The 13,386-nt window shown below is 36.8% G+C and overlaps 1 protein-coding gene across 1 annotated transcript; it reads right to left on the bottom strand.

The window, feature by feature from the left end:
- Positions 1–348: 348 nt before the first annotated feature.
- On the bottom strand, positions 349–11,900 carry LSM8 (LSM8 homolog, U6 small nuclear RNA associated). Its single transcript, XM_003261242.4, has 4 exons — positions 11,688–11,900; positions 10,247–10,287; positions 7,556–7,683; positions 349–4,049 (listed from the first exon to the last, which is right to left on the bottom strand). The coding sequence occupies exons 1-4, from the start codon at positions 11,716–11,718 to the stop codon at positions 3,959–3,961; spliced, it is 291 nt and encodes a 96-aa protein (XP_003261290.1). The 5' UTR covers positions 11,719–11,900; the 3' UTR covers positions 349–3,958.
- Between the last annotated feature and the right edge of the window lie 1,486 nt (positions 11,901–13,386).

Raw genomic sequence — 13,386 nt, 5'->3', positions numbered from 1 at the left:
AAACAGGATGGAGCATAAGTACTAGATATCTCACAATTAAATGAATTTGTCGCTAGTTTAATGGGAGCACTATGCTATTTAATGGGTATCAATCTAAATGGAGATAGCTTTACCAAAAACAATTTTTCAGTATTACATGTAGACAGAAAGGAATTTTTATCAAATTTGCCCATGACTTAAAACAGATTCACAGCCCAAGTTTTTTTAAACCCAAAATAAGTAAAATTTAATAAAAATAAATCTATATAATGAGGTGATGCCTATACAAGTATAGAATGGAGAGGTTCCTCTTTACATGTGAAAGACCTTTGAGTTTACACTTTTAAACTCCTTGAGTCAAGAGTATATGCTGACATAGAAACAAATTTTATTGTACATTTGTTAAAATGGTGTAAACTTACACATACTTCCCACATAACCTGAATTCATCTATTCTCTTGTAGAGATATGGTAGTCAGTGGGACAGACGCTTAAAAAGCTAAGCTGACAAGACCTGTATTTGTAACTTTTATACATTGGCCTTTGACTACCTGGAATAGTATTAAATGGCTGTTTACCGTTATGTCCTCAAAATCATACCAAATGTTTAAAATGCAGTCTAATGTTACTTTTTACAACCGAAGAAGATAGATGTTATTATCCTTATCTTGAATAAGATCCTGTGATTGAATTCAATTCTGTGGGGTTAGAGACTCATCTCAGCACATAAGTACTAGGTCTTTTAATAATTCCACCACGCTTTCCTTCGCTGTTTAGTGACTATTCCTTTTTGCTCCATTACACAGCTGCTGAACCACAACAATGAGTAGGGCCCAAGAAAATTTTTAAAGCACCTTAGGTAATTGTAATGAAAATGGCCCACAGTGCAGGTTTGGGAACTGCGTTAGATCATCTGAGTATTTCTCATCAGGCTTCTGACAGATGCTTGATAGCAGATTTTGAGACTATACTTTCTGATAACAGCAGTATTGTATAAAGAGCTGAAAGACCCAGTTGAATTTGAGCACTGTTACTTACTAGTGCTACCTCTTATAAGGCACTTGACCCTGCTTAGCCTCAATTTTCCCATATATAAAATGATCATTGTAAGCACTCGGCATCAGGCCTGGCACATGATATGCACTCAATAAATGCTACCTACTAATTTTGAAGATGAAGGCCCAGAACATACTAACTATACTGTCAGTTAAGAGCTGCCTTACAACCCTGGCTACTAAACTGTCTGGTTGACATGCCATTATAAAGGGACTTCACTTTCTCATTCACATGATGAATCTCAGGTTACACGGCTGAGGAAAATGTTGACATCGTTATTCTGTATTTGCATTAAATACCGTTTAAAAGTTGTTTTTATCATACTTATATCTCACATTATTAGCTTAAAAATTCAGAAGGATGTTACAAAGTTGTTAAACAGGATGTTTAAGCAAATATTAGTAAAACTTTCTCTCTTGCTCTTCTGGGATCAAGATTTGTAATATTTAAGCCAAAACTGTCAGCATGTGAGGCCAAGTTACCAAAGTGCTTTGACTTAAAAGCAATGTTATTTTAAACTATTATTTTAGATAGTATCTTGTCAGTTAAAAAAAAAAAAGTCCCTTTTGCAGTTAATTGCCCTTTCCAAATAACTTTAATGAAAATATCTTGCCAAGAAACATCTCTTTGATTCATTAAGCTGGGTTTAGATTGTGCCTGAGTCACAAAGCACAGAGGTAATTACAGGTTGAAATTGATTTGAGCCGCTTTATAAATAAGAACTGATTATAGAATAAATGTCTCATTAAATACAAAATCTTGACACTGTATATTAATTATGTTACTACTCATGGTTGTGGCTCCCTTACAATTCTCATGCAAAAATAAATCCAATTTTAATCGGTCGTGAGCATAAGAAGTCCACCATGTGCTTGTATCCAGGAATAAAGAATTACATAGATCATGTGGCATATTATCATCACATCCTCCATAACTATTCATAAAAACAATAATTCACATTTTAGGAATGCTTTTTCCAACATCAATCAGGAAAATACAGCTTTATAAGGTGTTTCAGATTTCAAGAATACATCACATTAGAAACCCATTATCATGAGGGACAGGACTGGTTTTTATTTACTTGTTTATGTGTAATTTGTGTTGATATGCCAAGTATTTTGAGAAAAGATCTGACTCTGGACTTCATTTGTACTGTTAGAACGCATTTTTCTTAGCAACTGAATGATGTGTACTCTAATTTTTGGAATTACTTTACCAATTAAAAATGCCATGTACTAAAATATTTCATTCACAGTCCCTAAATTTGCCTGTTTGCCTTACCCACTTTCCATGATTTTATTAATAAATTGATTATAAAACATTATACTACAAAAGCCAAAGGCTTATGAATAGCCAACACTAGCTAACTTCTCTAATTCTCCCAGAGACAGCCCTTAACATCAACCAAATAATTCTAGGGAATAGTGCGTCTCCCCTTACAAGGCTGATTTGGGTGAAGATATTTGCCTCCCCCAAAAAGCTATTATGTTTAATAAGTATGGAGTTTAATATATTTTAAAATATGAATGAAACCTACCTCTAAATTCATAGTCTATAAGGATCTATTCCAGAATTTATACAAATTGTTCATTTTTTCTTATTGAACTTGTATTAAGCCAAGGGTCAGCAACTATGCCTTCAAGCCCAATCCTTTTTATAAATGAAGTTTTACTGGAAGACAGCCACTATTCATTTATGTATTATCTATGGTCATTTGTATGCCACAATAGCAGAGGTGAGTAGCTGTAACAGAGACCATATGGCCTTCAAAGCCTAAAAGACTATCTGGATCTTCATAGAAAAAGTTTGCCAACTACTATTTTTAAGCACTTTGATAAACACACAACAAAAACTATTTAAATTTGTTTCAATTACAAGGATGTAAATATTTTTCTATGTTCTTCTCATCACAAAGATACACACTTGGGCCTACACATGAGTTGATCAGAAATTTTATGGACTAGCCTGAATATCTAAACACTACTTATAACATTGTTTCTATCAATTGTTTAAAAAACTAAGTTGACGTCTTCTGAAATCAGGTTTATGGATAATGATGCATGGAAAACTGCTGACAATAATAGCTAGCACTACTTCAATATAAACTTAGAGTTTATTTACTCACATTTATAAACTAACTTTAATATTAGAAATTCTCCAATTCTTAAAAATTAAAAATTGAAGACTACGTGGAATCAATTTTTTTCAGATAATATACTGTCTGTAAAATTCAACATTAATGTGTTCATATTACTTTCATACCTAACCAACTGGGCATCAAGAGACTTTACCAATCATCTCTGTCAATTCTACCATTCCTAGTCATTCTTAATATTCAAGTTGGAATTTTCGGCCAATCTATTAAAACCTTGTTAGCATTTTTCCTTTTCTCAAGCAAACACATTTTTACCTACCCACACCTCTCAGTGCTAGGGAGCAACTTTTAGAAGCACTAGCAAACTACCACCAGTGGAATCGGATAAATGCCAATGATTCAGATTAACTCCAGGAAAGATTTACCTTCCTGTGATTTTCCTAAATATCAGGGAAAGAAAACACATATATCCTGTACTACTGTTATTTGAATGCCTGATTTATATAGCACACTAATTTCTCTTTTCCACTAGTTTCCATAAATACTAAAGTATCAAAAAGTACTACTTTTTTCTAAAAGTTTTCAAAATGACCATTATATTTTCACACTATTTAATAAAAAAAAAGAAACCAAGCTACCAAACTTATATTTAGGCAAAAAAAAAAGTTTTTTTGTCAATAAAATGTAGAAATATTTTAATTTACATATTACAATGAATCAATAAGGAGTCAAAATCCAGTTACACATTCATAAAAATTCCATATATCATCCTCAGAATAATCAGTTTCTGTACAAAGATTTACAGATGTCCAAGTATGTAGTTTTTCCTCAGTGTGCTACAGAATTTAAAGGTTCTGCTCGAATATTCCCCAAATCAAGCGCAGAATCTGTTTCTTCATCAATTTCTCCAATGACTGCACTAAAAAAGTCAGAGTTAAAACAATCACATTTCTGAAATAAATTTACATGTGTTTCAAAAATCTTACTAATCAAATCAAAGCACTGAGTACCATTCTTCCAAAATATAAAACTGAGAGAGCATAGTAAAAAGAACTAATTAAAGTAAAAAGCAAACAACATTGGCATGAGTCAGTGAACTGCATATTTAAGTCACAAAACTCAAGAAATAATTTGAAGGCACATTATTACAGGAACCAATATTAAAGGACATATTGTACATAGTGATTGTATCATGAATCTTTAAAGGAAACAGACACACAGGGATAGATACAGTAAAAAAACCCTCAAACTTCCAAATCATATTTCAATTCAATTCTAGGACTGTATTAAAAATAAATTTCACAAAATCACTCCTAAAATAATTAGCAAGTAAAAGTATCAATTATTTCAGTAACTTTGATGAATTAAATCAATGATATAGATAACAGCTATTAGATTGTTTTCCTAAGTTTTCAGTTAAATCCAAAGCCAGTTCTTCATATACAAAAATAATAGTAGGAACAAGTAATTTGGTATCTAACAAATCATTTTTTGATGTGATTGGCTCAGGTAAAGCTAGAAAATTTTTTCTTGTTCAACACAAACATAGTATCTATAACTTTAAATTCATTAATACCATGCTAGATAACCAACCCATAGCCCTCTAACTGGAAATATTCAATGTTATCACTCAGACCACAAGATGTCTATGAAATATTATTTTGAAAAAGTATTGGTTGGGTTTACATTTGTCTGGTTTTAAAGAGAGTAAATTTTTTTTTTTTTTTTTTTTTTTTTTTGATAGAGTTTCGCTCTTGTTGCACAGGCTGGAGTGCAGTGGCACGATCTCGACTCACTCCAACCTCCGCTTCCCAGGTTCAAGCAATTCTCATGCTTCAGCCTCCCAAGTAGCTGGGATTACAGGCGCATGCCACTACACCCCACCCGGCTAATTTTTGTATTTTTAGTAGAGACAGGGTTTCACCATGTTGGCTAGGCAGGTCTCGAACTCCTGACCTCCAGTAATTCGCCAGCCTCGGCCTCCCAAAGTGCTGGGACAACAGGTGTGAGCCACTGTGCCTGGCCAAATTCTAAAGACAAATACTAGTAATAAGGGATTTGCCAAATTTTGCTTTAAAGTATATAAAGTCTTAAGTCATCTAATAAATGAAAAATATCAAACTCTGGCAGAATGAACTAAGTTTTCTCAAACTAAAGGCCTCAATTCCACTCTTAAATATTCAGTATCACTTAAAATCCCTATGGTAAGCAGGGAAATGCTGATAAATGTTTAAAAACCAGCTCTCTGGAAAAAGAGCCGGAGCCTGATTTGCAGCATTTACTAATATCCATTGTGCAAACACTCCCACCATGGCCAATTTCAAGCTAGTAACAAGACATCAATTAACTAGCTTGTAAAATTCCTTAAAATATAACAATCTGCTTTCATGAGCCAGTACAAGCTGGCTCTAGCACACCACTTTTTTCACTGAAGTTCAAGAAAAAATTGTTTTAAGTAGGAGAAATCTTAAAATCAATTATTATGCACAGCTCCAATATAAACAGTGTTGTTCTGATCCAGAGACCTGGGCCCTATCTGCTCTGCCTCTCTCTCATTTACTTACAGCTCACCTTGTAACTCCACCTAAAAGTCATCTCTAAAATATTCTATAAACTCTTGATTTTTGATTACAGATCAAATTATTTATTCATCTAAAGGTGATGCTAACATAAACAACTTAAATGAGTAAATTATTCCTGCATTTTTTAAGTTATTCCAGGGGACAGTTAGTCCCCTAGAATTTGTTAATGTATCTAGCTTAAAATTGCTAATGTGTCTTTTGCTTCTTTCCAACTATATTTTGATTCAGTGTAGTACTCACTAGAAAATTGATTTGGCATTCTTCTAGCCTGTGTAACTATACTAATACTGGCCACATGTAACTATTAAAATTAATTACAATTATATAAAATTTAAAATTCAGTTCCTCTGTCACATCAGCCACTTTTCTTTTTTTTTCAAGATGGAGTTTCACTCTTTTTGCCCAGGCTGGAGTGCAAAGGCGCGACCTCGGCTCACTGCAACCTCCATCTACCAGGTTCAAGAAATTCTCCTGCCTCAGCCTCCCAAGTAGCTGGGATTACAGGCATGCACCACCACACCAGGCTAATTTTTGTATTTTTAGGACAGACGGGGTTTCACTATGCTGGCCAGGCTGGTCTTGAACTCCTGGGCTCAAGTGATCCACCCACCTTGGCCTCTCAAAGTGCTGAGATTACAGGCACGAGCCATGGCACGCAAACCAAATCAGCCACTTTTCTTTTCTTTTTTATTTTTTGAGACAGAGTTTTGCTCTTGTTGCCCAGGCTGGAATGCAGTGCTGCGATCTTGGCTCACTGCAACTTCCGCCTCCCAGGCGAATTCTCCTGACTCAGCCTCCCGAGTAACTGGGATTACAGGCTTGCACCACCACGCCTGGCTAATTTTTTTAATATTTTTAGTAAAGACGTGGTTTCACCATGTTGGCCAAGCTGGTCCCGAACTCCTGACCTCAAGTGATCCACCCACCTCTGCCTCCCAAAGTGCTGGGATTACATGTGTGAACCACTGTGCCCGGCCCTTTTTTTTTTTTGAGAAGGTGTCTCAATCTGTCACCCAGGCTGGAGTGCAGTGGTGTGATCTCGGCTCACTGCAACTTCCACCTCCCGGGTTCAAGTGATTCTCCCACCTCAGCCTCCCAAGTAGCTGGAACTACAGGCGCATGCCACCAAGCCTGGCTAATTTTTGTATTTTTAGTAGAGACAGGGTTTTGCCATGTTGGCGAGGCTGGTCTTTAACTCCTGACCTGATCCACTTGCCTCGGACTCCCAAAGTGCTGGGATTACAGGCATCACGCCCGGCCAATTACTCTTAAACTTTTATATCTGTCTGTCCCAAGTAAACTGAAGCCACAGGGACATCTTAACTGTGTCAATGATACTAAAAAATTAAAAGAAAATGAATAACGAGTAAGTACTTATTTATAAATACACCTATGTTATTGAGCATGAATTAATATTGTTCAAATCAGAGATTTCAAAACCATTTTTCAAACTTTGGCCTTGGACTCTAGAAATATGTTCCTCTAAAATTCTGGGTATTTGTAAGAACGTTTTAAGAAGCCTCTTTAATGAAGTATTTAATATAAGGCAGAGCCTTTTCTGGACTCTACCCAGGCTACTTAACTAGTAGAAAAATGGGCAAATCTCAGGTAAAAGTTTAATTTGTAGAGACAGCTTTGGTTGAAACCTAAAAAGGTGTTGACATAAAACATATAGATGTGCCTTACTTTACGCAAACATAAGAAAAGCTATATTTACGAAAGAAATGAATGCAAGATTCTACTAACTATGTATGGACAACACAGTAGGGTATTTTGGGGAAAACCTCTTCTCCATAAAGTAAGGCAGTATCATTTATAATTTTAACAGATATATTTTACTTACACGTTGTCACCTCTTACAATGTATAATCCTAGTACCACTTGCTCTACCCCCTGTGAAGAGCTGAATACTCGTTCATGGCTTTCATCCAAAATCAAATTAATGGTCTGGTCAAAACCTTTCAGTGTTCCCTGTAAAGAAAATATTCAGGAGAAAAAGAGAAATATTCTGGTTTACCTGAAAGTATAAATTCAACCTCATAGTCATTTTAGTTGCCAGGTATTCCAATACAAGTACCTATACAATGGCAAATAAAATGCCTTTTTTATAACCAACAGTATTCGACGGTACACAATTTACCTCTTGGTTATTTGGCTGGGGTGGGGGGACCTGCACTGCACATCTCACTCATATGCAGAGTTGACGGCAGTTACAAAGGACATCTATGTACTAATGTGAGTATACTAATGTGAGTATCTCCAAGTAAGTAGCATAAAAGCTTATGTAGACCAGCAGCTATAGGTATAAACTAAAACAAAGGAGATTTAAGGGAAAATGATAGGCAAATATACATAAGGAAGAACCATACATACCAACTACAACAATGTAATAGTATCACTATATGCTATATACCAGCACTAGGCAGTGTGCTAAACACACCGTACACATTATCGCAACTCATCTCTACCCTTTAATACTATAATTAGCCCCATTTCAAAGAAGAAACTGAGGCACAGAATGGTGTGTCTTATGGTCACATGGGTAGTGAGTGGCAGAGCCAGGAGATGAACCACAAAAGGCTAGCTCCTGAGCCAGACCACTAAACCGTAACATTCTATACTATTATACACAAGTAAGCATAATTTGCCATTTTTCAGATTCAAATCAGTCCCATAAATATACTAAAAATTTAACTAGTAGTCACATGTAACACCTAATGAGTACATACTAGTTACCAGTGTTCTGTGTGTCTCACATGTATTGTTTAATGTGTATCAAATGGATTTATTGTTTAATTCTCCCAGTAAGGTAGATACAAATGTGACTATACTAATTAAAACCAGAACCTGAAGGAAATAATCAGGGCGAGTTTTATGAAAGCTTAGTATTGAATAAAAGAAGACATGGGTCTAGCATAACAGAGTAACTCACATGGTATTCAAGTTTCTGAAGAAATATCAACTAACACTGATTTTGATGGTTAAATCTCTCAAGCTCTTAAACTGTTTTATCTTCTGAAAGTCAAAATATATAAAATGAGAATGAAATAAAATGAGAATGAAATCTATAACTTGGAAGAGAAAAAAATATGGAGTATTTATTGAACTAGTTAGCAAATAGTTATCATAAACACCCATCCATAACTTCTTGACTTAATTTTACACATTATCCCATCAAATAAATTATGTGTCAAAGAAATACAGAACTATTGAACTTTAGAACTTAAGATGCTCTTTTTATCACTTTCCTTCTTCTTTAAAATTAAAAATAATTTCCCAGTTTATTATCTACCCTGTTAACAAAAATAAGAAAATTTAAACTTAAGGTTTTCACCAAATTAAAAAAAAATACAAATATCTATTAATAGCAATAGGCTTCCTGAAGTGTTGAGATTAAAATATGTTAAACTGTCCATATTTGAAAAAATACAATGTGAGGTGCCTAAGCAAACATCATTGCTTTCTTAAGAAAGAAGCCAGGCAACTGGCCTTGGCTTTGATGTCAAACCAAATTTAAATCCCAGTTTGGTTCTGTCAGTTGCTACCCTTGTGACTCTGAGAAAGTGAGTCACCTTCTCTGAACCTGTTTCCTAATCTAGAATACAGGGGTACTTATTCTTCACAAGGTTGTACTGTACATTAAATAATGTTAACACATATGCACCTGGCACATGATATAAATTTAGTAAATGGCAAAGCTAGAACTTTGACTAATAATAGTCACTAAGGACCCAGTGAAAAAAAAAAAATCACAAGGCTTAAAAAGAAAATGAACAAAAGCAAAACTGAAGAATGGAAAAATAAGGGATCAAATTATTTAAAGAAACTAGGTAAGGTTAGAAAATAGAGAAAGTTTAGTAGCCTTAAAATTCTTTTGAAAGCATTCAGAGTATGAATTGTAAGTGAAGAAATAATCAAGTACCCAAAAATCTTGAGATGAATTCCTCAGATCAAATTCCAAATACAAGTATCACCATAGGAACGTTTTATCTTAGTTATATGACATAAATTAGTAAGGGAGAAACAACTTCAAGGAACAAGCCAATTTTACATATATATGTGTATATATTGAGAGTCAATCATCATAATGTGTCCTACAGAAGACATGTACACAACCTAAAATCAAAGATTGTATACAAGCCTTAAATGTTGATATCTAGATATTAATAGTATCTAAATCATTAAAAAGTTACTAAGCATATGCAAAATTTCAAAAAATTCTGATTCATGTGGTGCTGAATGGGAAGGAAATAAAAATGGAAGAAGAAAAGTAAGTTTAATAAAGGTCTACAGACTAGGAGCTCTCTGAGGGCAGAATCTATTATTCTAGCTCATAGAAGCCTTGTAGGTAACACACAATGTTTATTAGTGAGGAAAACGTGGATTGACAGCAAAGTGATAAAGAGCTGAATTATAATAAAATTGCACTACAGGTGTAATGTGCTGTCTAGGCATTACAGATTAGAGGTTTCACATAAAACTTGCAACCAATAAACCTACAGGAAAGCAGAGAATGAAAATTCCGAAGACTTACCACAATCATTCTCCCATCAGATGTAATAACGGCAACAGTTCCTGATTAACTGAATCAAGGAAACTGTTTCTTAGGGAATGCAAATTGAAAACAGACTCTGGCAAGGTAATCATTTGAATTATTAGAAAAAATATGACAACTAGGTAAAGTATTCAACACAGCCACTACGTTCACTACATAAAAACGTTCAGTTTTTGGGACGCCAAGGCAGGAGGATCACTTGAGGTGAGACTAGCTTGGGCAACACAGCGATACCCCCATCTCTATTACCCTGGCCTGGTGACCTATAGTCCCAGCTACTCAGGAGGCAGAGGCAGAGGCAGGAGGATTGCTTGAGTTCAGGAGTTCAAGGCTGCATTGAGCCCTGATCAAGCCACTGCACTCCAGCCTGGGCAACAGAGTGAGACCCTCGACTCAAAAAAAGAAAAAAAAAAAAAACTTAAAAAAAGCTTCTGTTTTTGTCTTTGTGATAATTACATGATTAAAAAAGGGAAAAAACAGAAAAAGAAAACCTCTTTCTGTATGTGATCGGTGTATCCTATCTCAAAATGTCCTGGATTTTTGACACTTTTCTACTAGGAATGTTACCAATCTATTATTTCGGGGAGGATATTTCGTTTCTTAGGCCTGTTTATTTCTAAAATAAAAATTGGATGAGTACTAAATTAATCGATGTTGGACGATTTTCCAGCATGTTAAAAAACTGTCTTCCAGGACAGGCTTCTGTAATTCAAAAGTAAAGAAACTATATAAGCAGTGTCACAAGGTACCAATAACGCCTGCATCATTAAAAGCATTCGGTATTTAATTTTTGTCACCCAGTTTTTACCTGAGCTTAACGTAGTGTTTTTGTCCTGAGACTTTAAAATGGTAATACTTGTAAAGTCTATTTTAAGACTTCCCATGGGGTTGTTACTTGCTCCTCACTATAATCCATTATAACAGCAAGCATTTTTTTCATTCTACCAACAAGTTGGGACTTGAAGTGGTAAAGGGACAGAAACAGTCTGTGAACCATCGTTTAGCTTTTTGCTATCCTCGAACGAGCAAATTATGTGAATAAAACAAGTACATAGATTTGCAAAACTGTTGTCGCCGCCAGGACGACTGTTCATCTTATTCCACAAACTTTTAACACTTATGCCATAGGGAAATAGTAAGGAAGAATCAAGAGCGTATATTTTTTAAGAGAGAAAAGTTCGGAATAATCACACTGGGTTTTCATTTGGCTTTTGCAGGCAAAATGGAAAGGACCCCTGGGCCCGCAGCAGCGGGAAGGCTCGAGGCGCGGCCGGCGAACTCTGGGTCTTTCCGGGGTCCTCATCTCCTCGCCCGCCCCCAGGATCCCGCCGCGGCCGGGCCTCCCAACCTCCCACCGATCTCAGACCGGCGGCCTCTCCGCGACCCCGGCTCACGCCCGCGGCGGCCAGCTTGAGGATACGGTTGATGTAGTTCTCCAAAGCGGACGTCATGCTGCTCGGCCCGGCAGTTCCGGGTAACACAGCAGTGCCGGCGACAAGCAGAACCGAAAGGACGCGCCAGAACCCGGCAGCGGCTCGCGGCTGCGGGCCGCAGCAAATATCGTGAGAGTTGCTGCTCCGCAGCCGGGCGAGTCGGAAATTGGGACGAACCGGCCAACCAAAGAGAAGCCGGCGGTGACGAGAGAGTGCGCGTGCGCAGTGTGTTTTCGCTGTAATTCTGGGCCGTGTTCCGGAAGCCGCGTAAGACAAAAGCGAACGAGAGGCGGAAAAAAGGAAGACGATTCCTGAAGGTGGGGTATGAGACAGAAGTTGGGGGAGAGTGGGTTTCCAATCCGAGTAGAAGGCGGTGTGGTGGAAGTTAACAAGAGAAAATGTTGAGACAAGGTAGAGCAGGCAGGAAGAAACGAGATAAGGTGTTCTTATTAGGAGTGAAGGAGAGAGACGAGTGATGTTGTGTGAAATGCAGGTGCGGGTAGTTGAATCCCTAGTTTTCTGCAGCAGAAGCCGAAAATAACACTAAAAATAAGTCCAGTTGCCTGGGACAGAGTTGCGCACGTTATAACCACACGGTGTACGCCTCTTAAGAACTCAACAGTGAAATGCACGTTCGTGTGTTCTGCTTTTGTCTTTAAAAGTGTTCCAAAATGGAGGTGTTTTTACTTTTTAAAGAAACTAAATGCAAATAGACAAAGGTGTGTGACCATCCCTTAGAAAACGAATGTCCACGCTTCTGCCACGTCAGGATGGTCTACCTTTCTCCAGGGTGAAATTAGTAAGTAAAAGGCTGCTGCAGCACCGAGAAAGGACTGATGCAGGAAGGCACCAAACTTGGTTCTAATCTTGGCTCTGCTAACAAATTGGTGTCATTGCACAGGTCACTTCAATTCTTCTGGGCCTCAGTTTCCTTAGATAGTGCCATAGGTATCATTTCAGATATTTATTTCCCAATGTGATACTGTTCCCGCTTTATTTACTGTGGTGCCCTAACTTGAGAGAGCTTGAAGTTAGAAAGAGATTTATACACAAAACACCAGCAGGAGCGATTTCCCTTTTTTACAAAATATCTTTATGATTTCAGTTAAACATGTATTTTCTTAAGAATTGTGGCTTTGGAATAACTCTTGTAATGTCAGCAGTTTTCCTCGGAAAAGGAAGCATTTCTTAATTAGAGCATACCCACAAGATACTCCCAAATAGTTAATATTTTATATTCCGGAACTTATTCCGATCTGTTTGAATCAAATGTAGTCAGGAATTAGATTGTGAATGTCTCATATTCTCAGGGTAACAAATGAAAGTGTCTTCCACAAATGAAAGAACAAAGATAATTGTGTAATTTGCAGATGTTAGGTGTTGAACCAAAACCCAAAGACTAATTAATGATTAACGAGGTGTTAGGAGTTTTGTTAAAAAAAAAAAAAAAAAAAATTGCTGGGCGTGTTGGTGCCTTCCTGTAATCCCAGCTACTCTGGAGGCTGAGGCAGGAGAATTGCTTCAACCCGGGAGGCGGAGGTTACAGTGAGCTGAGCTCAGGCCATTCCACCCCAGCCTGGGCGACAAGAGCGAAACTCCATCTCAAAAACAAAACGAAAACTAATCTCTGTGTGATCTTATAAAAATGAGGCCAGGTGCAGTGGCTCATGCCTATAATCCCAGCAC

Source organism: Nomascus leucogenys, chromosome 13 (genome assembly GCF_006542625.1).
Source record: "Nomascus leucogenys isolate Asia chromosome 13, Asia_NLE_v1, whole genome shotgun sequence".
Taxonomy (NCBI): Eukaryota; Metazoa; Chordata; class Mammalia; order Primates; family Hylobatidae; genus Nomascus; species Nomascus leucogenys.
The sequence above is the reverse complement of the archived record's forward strand: the minus strand, read 5'-3'. Positions and strand labels throughout refer to the sequence as shown.